General features: G+C 35.1%; 1 protein-coding gene across 1 annotated transcript; it reads right to left on the reverse strand.

Annotated features, from left to right (window-relative positions):
- Nucleotides 1-407: 407 nt before the first annotated feature.
- Nucleotides 408-13,677, reverse strand: LOC138314518 (uncharacterized). Its single transcript, XM_069254890.1, has 2 exons — nt 13,614-13,677; nt 408-8,031 (listed from the first exon to the last, which is right to left on the reverse strand). The coding sequence occupies exon 2, from the start codon at nt 7,949-7,951 to the stop codon at nt 5,264-5,266; it is 2,688 nt and encodes an 895-aa protein (XP_069110991.1). The 5' UTR covers nt 7,952-8,031; nt 13,614-13,677; the 3' UTR covers nt 408-5,263.
- Between the last annotated feature and the right edge of the window lie 222 nt (nt 13,678-13,899).

Here is a 13,899-nt window from a genome sequence, read left to right on the forward strand (position 1 = left end):
ATATAAATGAAAATGACAAGAATTCTGTTTTCCTTACATTTTATGTGGCAAGCATTTAAATGTATCTAAATATCCCGAAACTGATTAGAATAATTGAGTGTTAATGTAAGATCCGGATCATGGTTAAGGTGTTCAAATTCTACCATTTGGCTCCTATATGAAGTTTTGTCAATGTATAACTCTGACATTTTACAATTAATATGCTGTTTCCGGATCATTGGCAGCAGTGTGGTCATTCTTAATTCTATCGCAAATTGAAATTAACCAGAAGAGAAGTACTACCGTGCGAATTGTCCGCATATCAGAATGTGCTTAGGTTTTACTCCAGACAATATCTGATCCCTTCTTTTATTTTCCTTTCGGTTCAATTTATATATAAATCTAAAAATACAACACGACACAAAACGTAATCAAAACGTTTATTAGCAAACAAACCACAACCAACCTCCCAAGTGTACAATACTGCCTTCCCTGTGGACAGGCCTCGATTGTTACGTCATTTATTTGTGTGGATTTCGTCATCATTTTTGATAAAACGACGCCATTTTCTTTTGACGAAAACAATCAACATCTGCTTCTTAAGCATCATAACGTTGTAGTCTAGTGGAAAAATCCAATGTTACATTACAACATATTACACATTAAGTTATAAATCACGACAAGCCAATTAGCTGCATTAGTGTGTGAAATATAAAATAAGAACCACAAGAAATGGATGACAAGGAGCAACGGTCAATAAGGAAAGTGCGAAAACAAATGCATTTTGTTACTATATGACACTACATATTGTTAAAGGTCGCTAAATGGCATTTCTTCTTGGTAATGTATACTCATTATCAGTTACGATACACGAAATGTCAATAAAAGTGCGGTTATAACAAATCTCAGTAATATTGGGTTTACGTAAAGAAATAAAAAAAAAATTGGAAAATTAACTCTTTAATCAGCAGCATCAGATAATGATATACTGTCATCGATCACTCGACACTCTCAATAAAATGGTAATTTGTTATTTCTATATTATCACTTCGGTATTTTAATGGTCGGACAGTTCACAGTCCAAATCATTTGTCTGTGACGTCATTATATACATGTAATAAGAAACAATGGACCCTTGCTTTATCGTTCGTTTCACTTGAATAACAATATCAATGTCTATTTAATGGTCGGCCATTAATGACAAGTACATATTGGTCAATACTGATGATAAAAGGACAGTAGTTAAATACAGGAACAAAAGCTTATTTGTTACAATGACGTTAGGTAAAAATTTTCTTCAATGACAAAAACTACTAAAATAATTATAACGTAGTGACTAGCGAAGAAGCTTTACGTTAATTGGCGGATGTTTGATATTTATTTACTTACTTGTTTCATGTTCAAATTACAGGATTTCTATTGTGACACTTAAATAATGGCTTGTAGCATGTATATGTATACCTGAGTGTTATATACAGATGTGATAAGATACAATCAGAAATAAAGTAAATGAAAGCACTGCGTTCTGTATAGAATTGATTCTAAGAAATGTGCAAAAAGTATTAAATGTTATACGCTGTAAAATGTAAACTAACCCTTTCAATAATAATTATAATCCTCATAACTATAAAATGTTTCTATGATAAAAATACAATTAAGTTAACAAAGACAACATAAATTATTTTTCCTAAAATGTAAACCGAGTTTTATAAATCATATTTTCATATTATCTTCAAAAAGTTAGATAACCAGTTACATTACAAAAGAATATCAATTAAAGAAAGTGATACAACACAGATAAAAGTACTTGCCTCAACTAGTGTCAAACACACGCAACAAGATATCATTTTATATCCTGCGAGTAACACAAAATTAATATTTTAAAACACATACAACCTCATTCTTTGGAATTGATACATAAAAAGTCAGTGGAATGTATATACATGTACAAAAATAAAAATAGAAAAATAATAAACTGTAAAATTATCATTATTATTATTTAAAACTATGTACCCTGTTATGTTAGTTAGCAACAAATACAATGTAAACTTAATCCCAAACTAGTTAAAATATCACAAATCCTATACCTCACAATACATTAACCAGAAAAAATAACAAGAAATACAATATAAAAATATAGAGACAAATGCACATGTACTTTACTTGATTGTCAAACCCTGAAGCACTAACAGCTTGTAACAGAGATTATATTAAGGTTAAGTTGGTTACTTCAACAGGAGCTATTCTTGAAATTTCCTTTTTTCCTCAGACCGAATTTCATTTACAAACTGAGCGCAATTTCCTATCGCACAACATTCATGTTAGATTCACTTAATATTAAAATTTGAATTAGTTATCAAAATAGCAACAAAGTTCATATTTCAGCAGTGCATGTTACTCCGATGTTTTACATATAATATAATTTTCTTTGCAATAGTTAGCCATTTTATGGACTAACTCAATATTGTACTTAATTAATGATTAATCAAAGATGTAGAACATAAAGGAATGATGCTAACAATTATTCGTAGGCAGTCAAATGGAACAAATCAACAATGGTAACAAAAAGTAATTTATCACTACATAACTAAGGGAGTGGACAGAGCTTGACACAGGTAAACCTTAATGATAGGTCATAGCGATCTCTCTGCTTCAAAGGCTTATAAATTCATACAAGAAATATCGCTACGGATGGGAAATTAACAAGGTATTTCTGTTTGAAAGTAAACATTTTTATATAACACACCACAGACAGAGTTGGATATTAAGTTAGGAAATAGTTAAAATGTCAAACATAATTCTTCAATAAATCACAGAGTGAATGAGTATAGATATGATTGATAATAACCACAGTTTACCTGGAAGAAACAAGGGGCATTGTCCACGACAGATAAAACAAAGGAAAGTAGACAATGTCGTATTAATCTTTTCCCAGATACATATGTAACATCAGCACACAGGTGTTTTGTTTAATAGGTAAACATAAACACGTTACTGACGTATATAGGACCGCCATAGAGAAGTAGTACAGATGTCCTTACAATCTATCGGGGGCGGTAAAGAGTCGATATGGGCAGACGCAAGAACCATAGCATTTTAAATAAAGTTAAAACGCCATATTTATCAACAACTGTAAAACGTGTGTAATTTTAAGGAAAACATCTCGTGTAAATCAGTCGAGAAGGCGACTGATTCACTTATCGTCGTGTGTTCTTCTTGATGCCACCGACAGTCGCTTCAGTAAGATAACACTTTAAACTGAGAATTAACTAACAACACAAACACATACAATCTCTAAAACACGCTAGGTAATAACCAACAACACTTGGGTGAGAAAATAAGAATCATTGTTATTCAAATACAGTGCATTAAAAATACTAAAATAGTACAACGATATGTCATTTGAAGCGTAACATTTTTTTATAAAAAAATCATTTCAAAATAATTTTTCAAATATGGTATATGTGAAAGAAACAAAAATAGATGAAAATGTTATATTAATGATTTTTTGCGGCACGTTTACCTAGACAGATAAAGTTTTCTTACCATTACTTTTGTACGCAGACATCAAAACATTACAAACATTTAAGCTCAATCAGAGTTCAAAACGTTACAAGATTTCTTCTTTAAATAAAATAATAGATATGTCAATTTTACACAATTTACAATGGTCACAATTCAACATCAATAACACATATAAGAATAGTGACGTGCAAATTGTTGCCAATCTATCTTCAACAAGTTATCACAATCAATATCAAGTAGCAAGGTTGCCCCCTTCCCCATTTTTTGTTTTCTCTTGTAACTTTTCTGATTTACTATCGTTTGAAAAACATGTATAAATGTAACCATTAGTGGCACATAGAGATCATTAAGATAAAACGACGTGAATTTCGAACAAAAAATAATGACGTCACAACTCTGTAATATGCAAAGACGGAATAACGAGAATGTCTCTTGTGTTAATAAAAACATTTTAGCGCGAAATAATGACTATAAAATACATATGGCTTCATATATACTTGCAACAAACATCACATTAAAAGAAGAGAGATATTGTACAGTTTTAACACTGCTGTAATCTAACAAAGTTCAAACAATGGATTTCATGCTATCGTTGGTATCAAAATATAGGAGTACGGATACTTTCATTGAGCGTTGGATGGATTTCTATTAAAATACATACGACATCATACTTGTAAATTTGTAACATATATCAAATCTGAGTTTTAACAATAATGATATAATCAAAGTTCAAAGAATGGATTTCATGTTATCAATGCCATTAAAAAATATTAGTATATTTAGTGTTATTTCTTAGAGCATTGGACTTCTATTATACTGAGCGGTTTCCTTACATTTACATACAAGTTATGAAAATTAAAGTACAATATTCTTAAGAAGAACGATATTTAGTTGCGGAATATTTCACTTGAAAATATAACCGAATTTGCCATACATAGGATCTTACCTTTCCTAAACACATTGTGATAACGCCTTATTATTTATACTTTGACAAGCATACATTTCATTGTGCGCCTTTCACCTTTATATAGATCTGGAGATTTTGTGTAAAGGATTTGTTTTTGGGATATTCATTGTTAATAATATTTATAAGTAAATAATTGCTAATTGAAATGATTGTGGTCAAACTTTATGTCTACATAGTAACAAAATGGTTTGCTAACATTTGTTGATAACACAATAAAGAGACTATTAACAGAACACACAACAAAAATGGAGGAAATCCGAACATCGACTGCTATATCAGTTAAAAAACACACAAAATTAACAATAAGTACAAATTTTCCAAAATCGTTTATGATACATTTCCCTGTCATAACCATTGTTGTTCTCGTCGTGTATTTTTAAAATGTATGCTAAATTCTTACGTAAACAACATTGCATACAAATCTTTATAATGCTGAGCAATAAACGGATTGATGTCCGATTCTATGACATACATTGGAAAAGATTTATATAATAAGTGACATTAATTTGACATGTGATAAATAATACTGGAAACCAATTTTAAACGGCGGCCTAATTTCGATGTTATTTTCGTTATTTCGGTCATAACAGCTTTATGCCTAATCGCTTACGAATTACGCTAAACGTTATCAGATGTGAAAATGATAGACTATTTTTTACTTTGCCCAGAGTTGATCGGTGATAACTAGTGTTATATTATCTAAGATTAAAATTAACATTTATTTTTTTCTCTAATATCGACAGTGACGATGTCTTCCTTTGCAGCTCTAACATATAATCCTATACATCATTATCAGTGTTGTGGTCTCGTTTCATGAACCAAATCGAACTGACTTACATAGCCATTTCCGTGGGCAACAACCAGGTGCGGGTTGTTCAGACCGACAACCATGAGCCGCCGGGGGTTGGACATCTCTGTCCCACCGGAAATGCATCCCCTGTAGTGTCCTTTAGATGACAAGACATGGAGACTATTCTTTTTGGCGTCGGACACCAGAACAAATCCGAGATATGGGTGTACAGTAACACCCTGTGCATCCTCGAGGAAAGAGGTACGATATCCTCTGTATGCCTCAAACACAGTCCCGTCCATCTTCATGAATATAACATTGTTTTTGTTGTTGTCGACAACTACAAAGGTCTCTTCGCCTAATATATCGATAGACCGTGGGTAGTCGAAGATTGTTTTGTTATTGGCGTCATCATGGAATGATTTCAAAACCCTGCCTTCCATAGTAACGACAGCAACATGCGGTCTACCGAACTGAGGACAACATCCGCAGAGGAACAAGTCCTTCCGTTTGTGGTATTGAATACATGAATACCCACGAGAGGTTGAAATTCTTTTCTCTAACTTCAGTTTGGAGCCATGTCTGGAGGCGATACATATTTCAGAAGCTTTTGGGACCGTCACAGCACAACGTGTATCGGACACTCCAGTAACGTCCCAAGGTTCAAAAGTTCCGAAGAACAGAACACTTTTTACAGATCTGTTCTTAATCAGTTTTAGTTTGAAGTTCCATCGGTCGACGACGACTATATAGTCTGCCATGTTCGCAATGCCTACTAAGCCCGGCGGTCGTTCGTCGGCAGCAATGGCTGCGTTACAACGTCCATTAAACTTCAGACTAAAGGGCGGTGTGTATTTCTTTTCCCTAAATCGGTGAATTGGCCTGGATGGATCGCCATGGCCTGATCCAGGTACCGGTCTCTGAGATCGTCGACTCATGTTAGGAGACCTTCTACCGACTCCTAGTGGATGGTTAAGTTGGGGGTACAACGTGGACGTCGTTGAATGGCCTTCGTTTCTATCGGTTGTAAAAGAAGTCATAGGCAAGGGCGGTGCAGATGGGCTAGAATTGGTAGCTGATGGCAAGCGGAGAGCTGGGTGAACGGGTTCATCATGAGATTCATTAGACCCTTCGTTATATCGCCTCCGTGTATTATTTGTTTGGTTACGATGTGTGGAATCAGATCCAGCATCTTGTAGTGATGTGCCGCTACCTGATGAGCCAATGGATTCGGCCGAACGTCGTCTGTAGTGTTGTGTCTGGCGTGGACTTTGTCGATGTTGTACCTTTGGTGAATTTGTTTCGCCTCTTCCCTCAATACTTGAGCCAGATGATGGACGATGTTGGCTGCTCTCTCCTGGTGGATAAACCGTGACTGATGGGAGAACAACATTACTCGAGCTGTGACCTGAGGGGTTACGTGGAGCCGTGTGAGGAGTTGTATAAGCCGATGCTGTTGGAATTGGAGCCTGTGGAAGGCCTGGGTATGGAGGCGGGGGCTCCTCTTCATATGCTGGTGCTGGTTCAGGATTATCTGTAGGCGCAGTTCTTGTATTTTGCACAGGAGAAGTATTGAATACATCTTGGGAGGCGGCATCTAAGCCAGATTGTTGGTTACTTACATCGGCATTCTCGTCATCATCATTATCCTCACTATCATCATCTTCATCAGATTCGGATGATGACTCTTCAGATTCAGACGATTTCGATGTTTCAGAATCGGAGGCATCAGAATCCCTATCTGCAAAAACAACATCTGGTTCTTCTGAAGTAGAGGGTCTGGAAGATGATGTTTCGGATGAAACGGACGGTCGACTTTGCAGCGTGTGCCTTGAAGTGATAAGCTCGATATTGACCAGATTACAATTTGTCAACATATCCTCGAGATCGGTATTAATCATAAACCTCATATTAAAGGGCTCATCGGCATATGTCTTCATCTGACTACACATGTCCGAGTAACCTATTATTGTTCGCTTCAGCTCATGAAGGTCCGAATTTCCGTCTGGCAGAGGATTGGCTCTCCTAGATCTAGAATCAGCTGACAGCAATTCCATTTCTGTTTCGTCTACTTTCTCCATTAAAGTTGTACATTTTACGATGTCTTGCTGTATATGTTGTGACTCTCTTTCTGTCAGCATTTGCAGCTCTTGATGTATTTTCTCTTCTTGCTCTAGAAGATATTTACTAACTTGAATCTTTATGTCTGCAAAATATTTGGTTACTTCTAATGCAGTTTGCTCCTTTTGAATCAAAAGTTGTCTTTCCCTTGGCAGCAGGGTTTTATGTAGATCACAGAATTCTCTTTTGGTGTCCTTCAAATTTCTTTTAACAAGTTTAAGAATGCTTTGTCTATCACTTCCTGCAGATTCAGCTCTAGACGGGCCACTGTCAGGAGTCGACAATCCTGGTTCTGTGTTTTGAGATTCTACTCCACTTTCAGCGCTTGATTGAATTGACCCTGCTGCTGAATCGTTAGGCATCAGATCAGTCTCTTGAACTGTAGATGCAAGGGGAGGTAATACGGTTTCCGCAGTCAGAACAACTGGTTGATTTCTCGGAGGGGAATCCATGATTTTATCTGGACCCTTTGTTAACGTCACGAAGTCTCTTGCAGGTTCTGATGGAGGATCACACTTTGAAGGTTTTTCCTCACACTGGTCATCAGATAGTTGTTCCATCTTTTCCATTTCGAATTGACATCAAATTATGCCTTTGAGCGTGGGAAGGTCAGTAACATTCAAGACATCCAACTGCATCATCTTTCAATCTGAAGACAGAAAAAAAATTTCATCAATTAATCATTTCCCTATAAAAACGTATCAACTGAAATGATTTTCAATGTCACTAATTCTGCACATGTTCTTGACAAAGCAGCGGGAAAGATATGCATTTGAGGATTTATTCACTAATTGATGCGGTTTCCACCTGAATTCTGTTATTGTTTAAGCATATGTATTGAAGATGATAGTTACAATGATATTAGTTACATGATAATTAATATTTGTCCTTCTGAAATTATTGTTATAGAGTGTTTACTATTTGGTTATAGCACGACACAGGATGAACGACGGATAGGTTTGTTATCATACGTATACCCTGGTTCTCTTTAAATGCTCACTACCTTTGCGAAAGAAAAAAATTAAAGTCTATTAAAACAATAATGATATACGTAAATGTGTGTCAATGGCCTAAGAGGGTACCATAACACCATCAAATGTAAGATTCCCTACGTAATCTATGTTAATAGTGATGATTCATGTCGCTGTTTTGCCATCTGGCGCAGTGATAGTCGAGCGGTAATTAGGAAGACGGCGAGAAATATAGATTGACCCGCGTAATGAAAATTAGCACTTAATTTATTTAAATTAAATTATTAAGAATGTGATGCAGATGGTTAGTGTAATATTTACGGTAAGTTAATAATTTTTGTGCTGTATAAATTATCAATTTCGTTTTACATATTCCCATTTTAAAAATTAAATGCCGTTATATGATTTCTAGTGAGCCTAACAAATCTCAAGGCCCAGATGGAATACATCCTAAGATTTTAAATGAAACATCTCAAATCTTATCACAACCACTAACCACCATCTTCCAAAGACCACTGGATGAAGAATGAGTCCCTGAGATCTGGAAAACAGCAAATATCATAGACATCCATATAAAAGATCCCAAAACTTTAGCGAGCAACTTAGACCAATCAGTCTCACTTCAGTTACATCTCATGTACTGGAAAAAATTATACGTGATGAAATTATGAAACATATGGAAGCAAATTACCTATTCACCAAACATCAACATGGCTTTAGGAAAGGATACTCCTGTGTAACTCAACTCATTGATGTGTTCATTATTTGGACTAAGGAGCTGGATAATTAAAATAACATCGATATTATCTATTTGTAGTACCAGAAAGCATTTGATTCTGTGCCTCACGAAAGGTTATTGGTGAAACTGCAGGAATATGGGATCCATGGTCATACTCTAGGATGGATTAGATCTTTCCTCGCTAATAGGAAGCAAAGAGTTATAGTCAACGGTGCGACGTCCGAATGGACCAATGTCATCAGCGGTATCCCCCAGGGAAGTGTGTTAGGATCAACCCTATTTTTGATATACATCAACGATTAACCGGATGTTGTGAAAAATGCTGTGAGGCTATTTGCTGACAATACCAAGATCTTCTCGGTGGTAAATAATGAAGCTGACAAACATGGGCTACAAAATGATCTGGACAATTTTCATAAGTGGTCTGAAATATGGCAATTGAAATTTAATGCCAGTATATATATATACTATATAAACACCTCCATCTGGGAAACAAACCACCCCCATATTCAAGATGAACATTTGTAACATTGACATGGTTAATGAGGAGAAAGATCTCGGTGTGACAATCGATTCGAAATTAAAATTCCGTGGTCATATAAACAATAGTGCCAATAAGCTAACAAGATCCTAGGAGTCATTAGAAGATCCTTCAAATATTTGGACAAAAACATTTTAGTTCAGCTATATAAATCACTCATCAGACCACACCTTGAATATGCTTCTCCAGCCTGGGCCGCCTCGACTAAAACGACATCTGAACTCTTGAAAGGGTTCAACGCCGTGCCACTAAGCTAGTAAAAATATAGCTCACAAAACATATCCTGAACGGCTATTAGAGTTAGGAATTCCTTCATTAGAATACAGGCAACTGTGTGGAGACATGATTGAAGCGTTTAGAATAGTCCATGAAATAGATCATTGTGACCGCGACAACCTGTTTAACTTCAAACATAGATCTGTGACTCATGGATTGGAAACAAATATAAGTTACTGAATAGTAACTGTAGACTGGATATTAGAAAATACAACTTTTCACAACGCGTCAACAACAGTTGAAACACATTACCAGATAATATAGTCGATGCTGAAAACATCAACTCTTTTAAGAGCAGACTGAACAACTTCTGGAAATACCATGAACTAAAATTCAACCCAAGCTGCTTTCAAAACCTTCCGGAACCTGAAGACTTTAATGTGATGGGTCAGAGAGGCCTCCGGCCTATAATATTGTAACGAATGTTCATTTGAGATCAGCTGACTGACGAGCAGCAGTTGTGTGTTTATGTTACTGAACTGTACCCCTGGTGTGTTTACATGGAATAAACGTGTAATAACGGCTGAATTGTAAATAATTAGCAGTGCATGTCAAATGGCAATGCTTTTATCTATCTGACCATACTATCCGATGGTAGATGTATGTGATATCGGTTTTTATATGAAATAGTTTGTTGGTAAGTAGCGCATCACTGGCTACGATAGCCGCCTTATTGGATCTGACTAAGTAGCTATATAGGCGGTCAGAATTTGAATTTGCTATTTCATCTATGTAAGCTTCACAATTAATCTTGTGATTTAATTCAGTGATTGTTAAGACAAAAACAATAGTATAGTACATCAAAATATATGTATTTAATACGTACATGTGGCGTACAACGGTCGATTTCAAGACATGTTCGTTCCGACCAATTGTACTGTTTTCACTGTGAAACTGTTGACGCTGACGTTCCGGCTGGTTTTTGTGTATATTTTTAAATACGGCTCGGAAACGAAATCAGAGACTTGTAACTATATTTTGTGTATTTAAAGAACATTTTTCGTTTTTCGATAAACAATGTATAACATTTTCTTTGTACTTTCATTTTTGGCACTATATTGTGACGTCGGCAATGTACGACTGTTATTGTTGTAAACAGTCTGGAGGGCCTCCACATTTGCCTCCAATTTTTCCATATATGGAAAAGTGGACGCCCAGAGGGTATAAAAGGAGGAGCGATTACTGTGATTTTTAACGTCTCCTCCCGGCATCGGATATGTATTCTTATGCCAGTTTGGATGTAATCATGACACATTAGTAGCTAGGCCTATAGGAGTTATCTCCCTTATATCGATTAAAGGAAAGTTGGCACAACTTATAATAGAAATCGTCTATTATTCAATAGGAATTATTACAAGATATTTAGGATGAATCTTGTAATAGAGGAATTGATGACTTGATCAATTCCCATAAATAATTTGTACTTTGGATAATACAAGAGTCTAGTGTACTCTTGTACTTCTATTACAAGATATGGTTAATCTTGTAATAGTGAAATTGATATTGATGAATTTTCTATAAATCATTTTTAAATTCTATAATATTTGTATAGAATAATACAAGAGTCTAGTGTACTCTTGTATTTCTATTACAAAATAAAGTTAATCTTATAATAGTGAAATTGATTATTACTTTATCAATTTCTGTAAATAGTTGTGTTTATTGCAAACACAGTGGTTTAAAAGTCTTAAGTATTTCTATTACAAGATAGTTGGAATTGTGAATCTTGTAATAGTAAAATCGATACATTGGTCAATTTCCATAAATAATTGTAGAGAATTATTTTGTAATACAGGAGAATGTGGTGCTCTTGTATATCTATTACAAGATATTTGGGTTTAAATCTTTTAATAGTGAAATTGATGCATATTGATCAATTTCTATAAACTACTAATTCAATCTATTGAGTTACTATTAACTTTATTCTGTTGTCGCGATTGTTGCTATTGCATCTTAGTTATCACTTTATTTTTTCTTTATAAAAAAGACAAGTCATATATTATCTATAAAAGGGAGTTTAACTATCAATTTAAATAATCGTACATTTGTACTCGCTACCATTTATAACTTCTATATTCTGGCACAACCTCTAATTGTACAGTAATTAGAGTGATAGAGAGTGTGATTACACATTGTGACACTGTATCTGGAGAACCAGAATTATATGTATGAACTTGTATTGAGGCGTTGAGTTATTCTTTCCAATAATTGGCTAATTAGATGATCTGTGATCACAACCCAGTATAATAGACTTGAGTGAGGAACCCTCAAGTAGAGACGAGGACTAAATTCGTTTCAATATGAAGACCTCTAGGACAGGTGACAGATAACAAGGAAACAAGTGTAATCCCAAAAACGGACATTAAAGTCACCAATTACAAACAATGAACAAACTTGTCCTCTGGATGTATGTACATGTACTTTTTATATGTACAAATTGAATGCGTGTGGATGTACATGTACGTACAAGTAGATCATATACAGTATATTTGTTTCATTACATTATATAAAAAAATTAAAGCACCTCAATAGATGTTTTAGCCGGAAAACTGTCCTTTAGTCTGTAGTTATTGTAACTGCAAACAGTTAGCGGGACAGGACTTGGTCGATCATGATCGAAGATCAATGCCTAGCCTAGTCCATGTAAATTAGATTATAAGAGCGCAGCTCTCTGCGCGGCCGAAGGCCGCGTAGAGCGAAGCTCTACTAACCATAACACGTGTGTGAGCATTTAGATTCCAATAATTCCAGTACCCTTGGACTTTGAAACTGTGTCCCGCGGGAAAAGTCTCGCGCCTCCATGTAGGCAGCCATGTTTTAATTCTCGTTATCAGCAGACGATTTGAAATTTCTGTACTAGACTAAATATGTTTTTCAGTATACGCTTTAAAATTACTGTAAGTAGTTTTAATTACACATTATATAGAAAACGCAATAAAGCTTGTCCTCAATAGATGTTCTTAGCGAGTGCGTCACAAAACCTGGATGACACTGTCCGTATTTTTGATAGCATCATGTTAGTTGCATTGTAACTGCAAACAGTATAGCTGGGACTATCGGACTTGTGTCGATCTCATAGATATGAATGTTATAATCTTTTACATACCAATTTGAACGCTAACGGCCTTTAAAATATGTGTCCAGTTTACAAAACTAACAATAGATTAAAGGTGTTGACACTGTGACAATATTAATAGTCATTTTTCTTTCCAGTTGGTAAAAGGAGCGGGTCGACGGTCGTGCGACCTTAAGAAAAATATGCTGAATGGAATATTTTTTGAAAGATAGTGTTGAAATACGTTGTCTTTCTGTCACTCAGGCATTTAATAATCAAACTGACATTTTGGGAGCTGAAACACATGGACCGGCATGCTCAAGCTCTTAGATGCAATGCTCAGTAAACAAATTATGATATTAAAGAATCTATTTGTGGAATGTTAAGAAAAAAATCTGGATTCAACCACAAGTAAGAAAATTTTTACGATTATCTTAAAAAAGTGTTTCAATTTGGGTAGCGTCACGTTAGCTGCGCTCTTCTGAGGCTTTGCCTTAAATTCATATTATACATGTAGATATAATTAGCTAACGATTGTGTAGTATAAGACTTCCTACCGAAGATAAAACAATATCTGGCTGCAAAATGTGTCCATCTTCAAACGAATGCTCTGTATGAAATAATAAAATTGACAGAAATTTATAATTACCTGTGCAGCGAAGTTATTTTGCAATCAGCATTCTCACCTGAAGTAGTACAGGAAGTAAACAAAGCAACCGGAAGTTTATAAGTAGGGGCTAGTACTAATATCAGGAATCCTGAACAGAGCTGACATGATACAAGTTAAATGTCGAATATTATCAAAAGAAAAACGCAAGCTACTAATAGCTAGTATTTTAATAAAACATTTAAGTACACATTATTTCAGTAAATAAAGCAACAATATACAAAAAAACAGCAATTATTAAAGGCCCACTACCTTTCCGGAGCAAAAT

The sequence above is a fragment of the Argopecten irradians genome, chromosome 2 (assembly GCF_041381155.1).
Source record: "Argopecten irradians isolate NY chromosome 2, Ai_NY, whole genome shotgun sequence".
In the NCBI taxonomy this organism is placed as follows: domain Eukaryota; kingdom Metazoa; phylum Mollusca; class Bivalvia; order Pectinida; family Pectinidae; genus Argopecten; species Argopecten irradians.

Excerpts from the sequence above, each read along its gene's own strand:
- LOC138314518 (XM_069254890.1), bottom strand. The coding sequence starts at position 7,951 with ATGGAAAAGATGGAACAACTATCTGATGACCAGTGTGAGGAAAAACCT.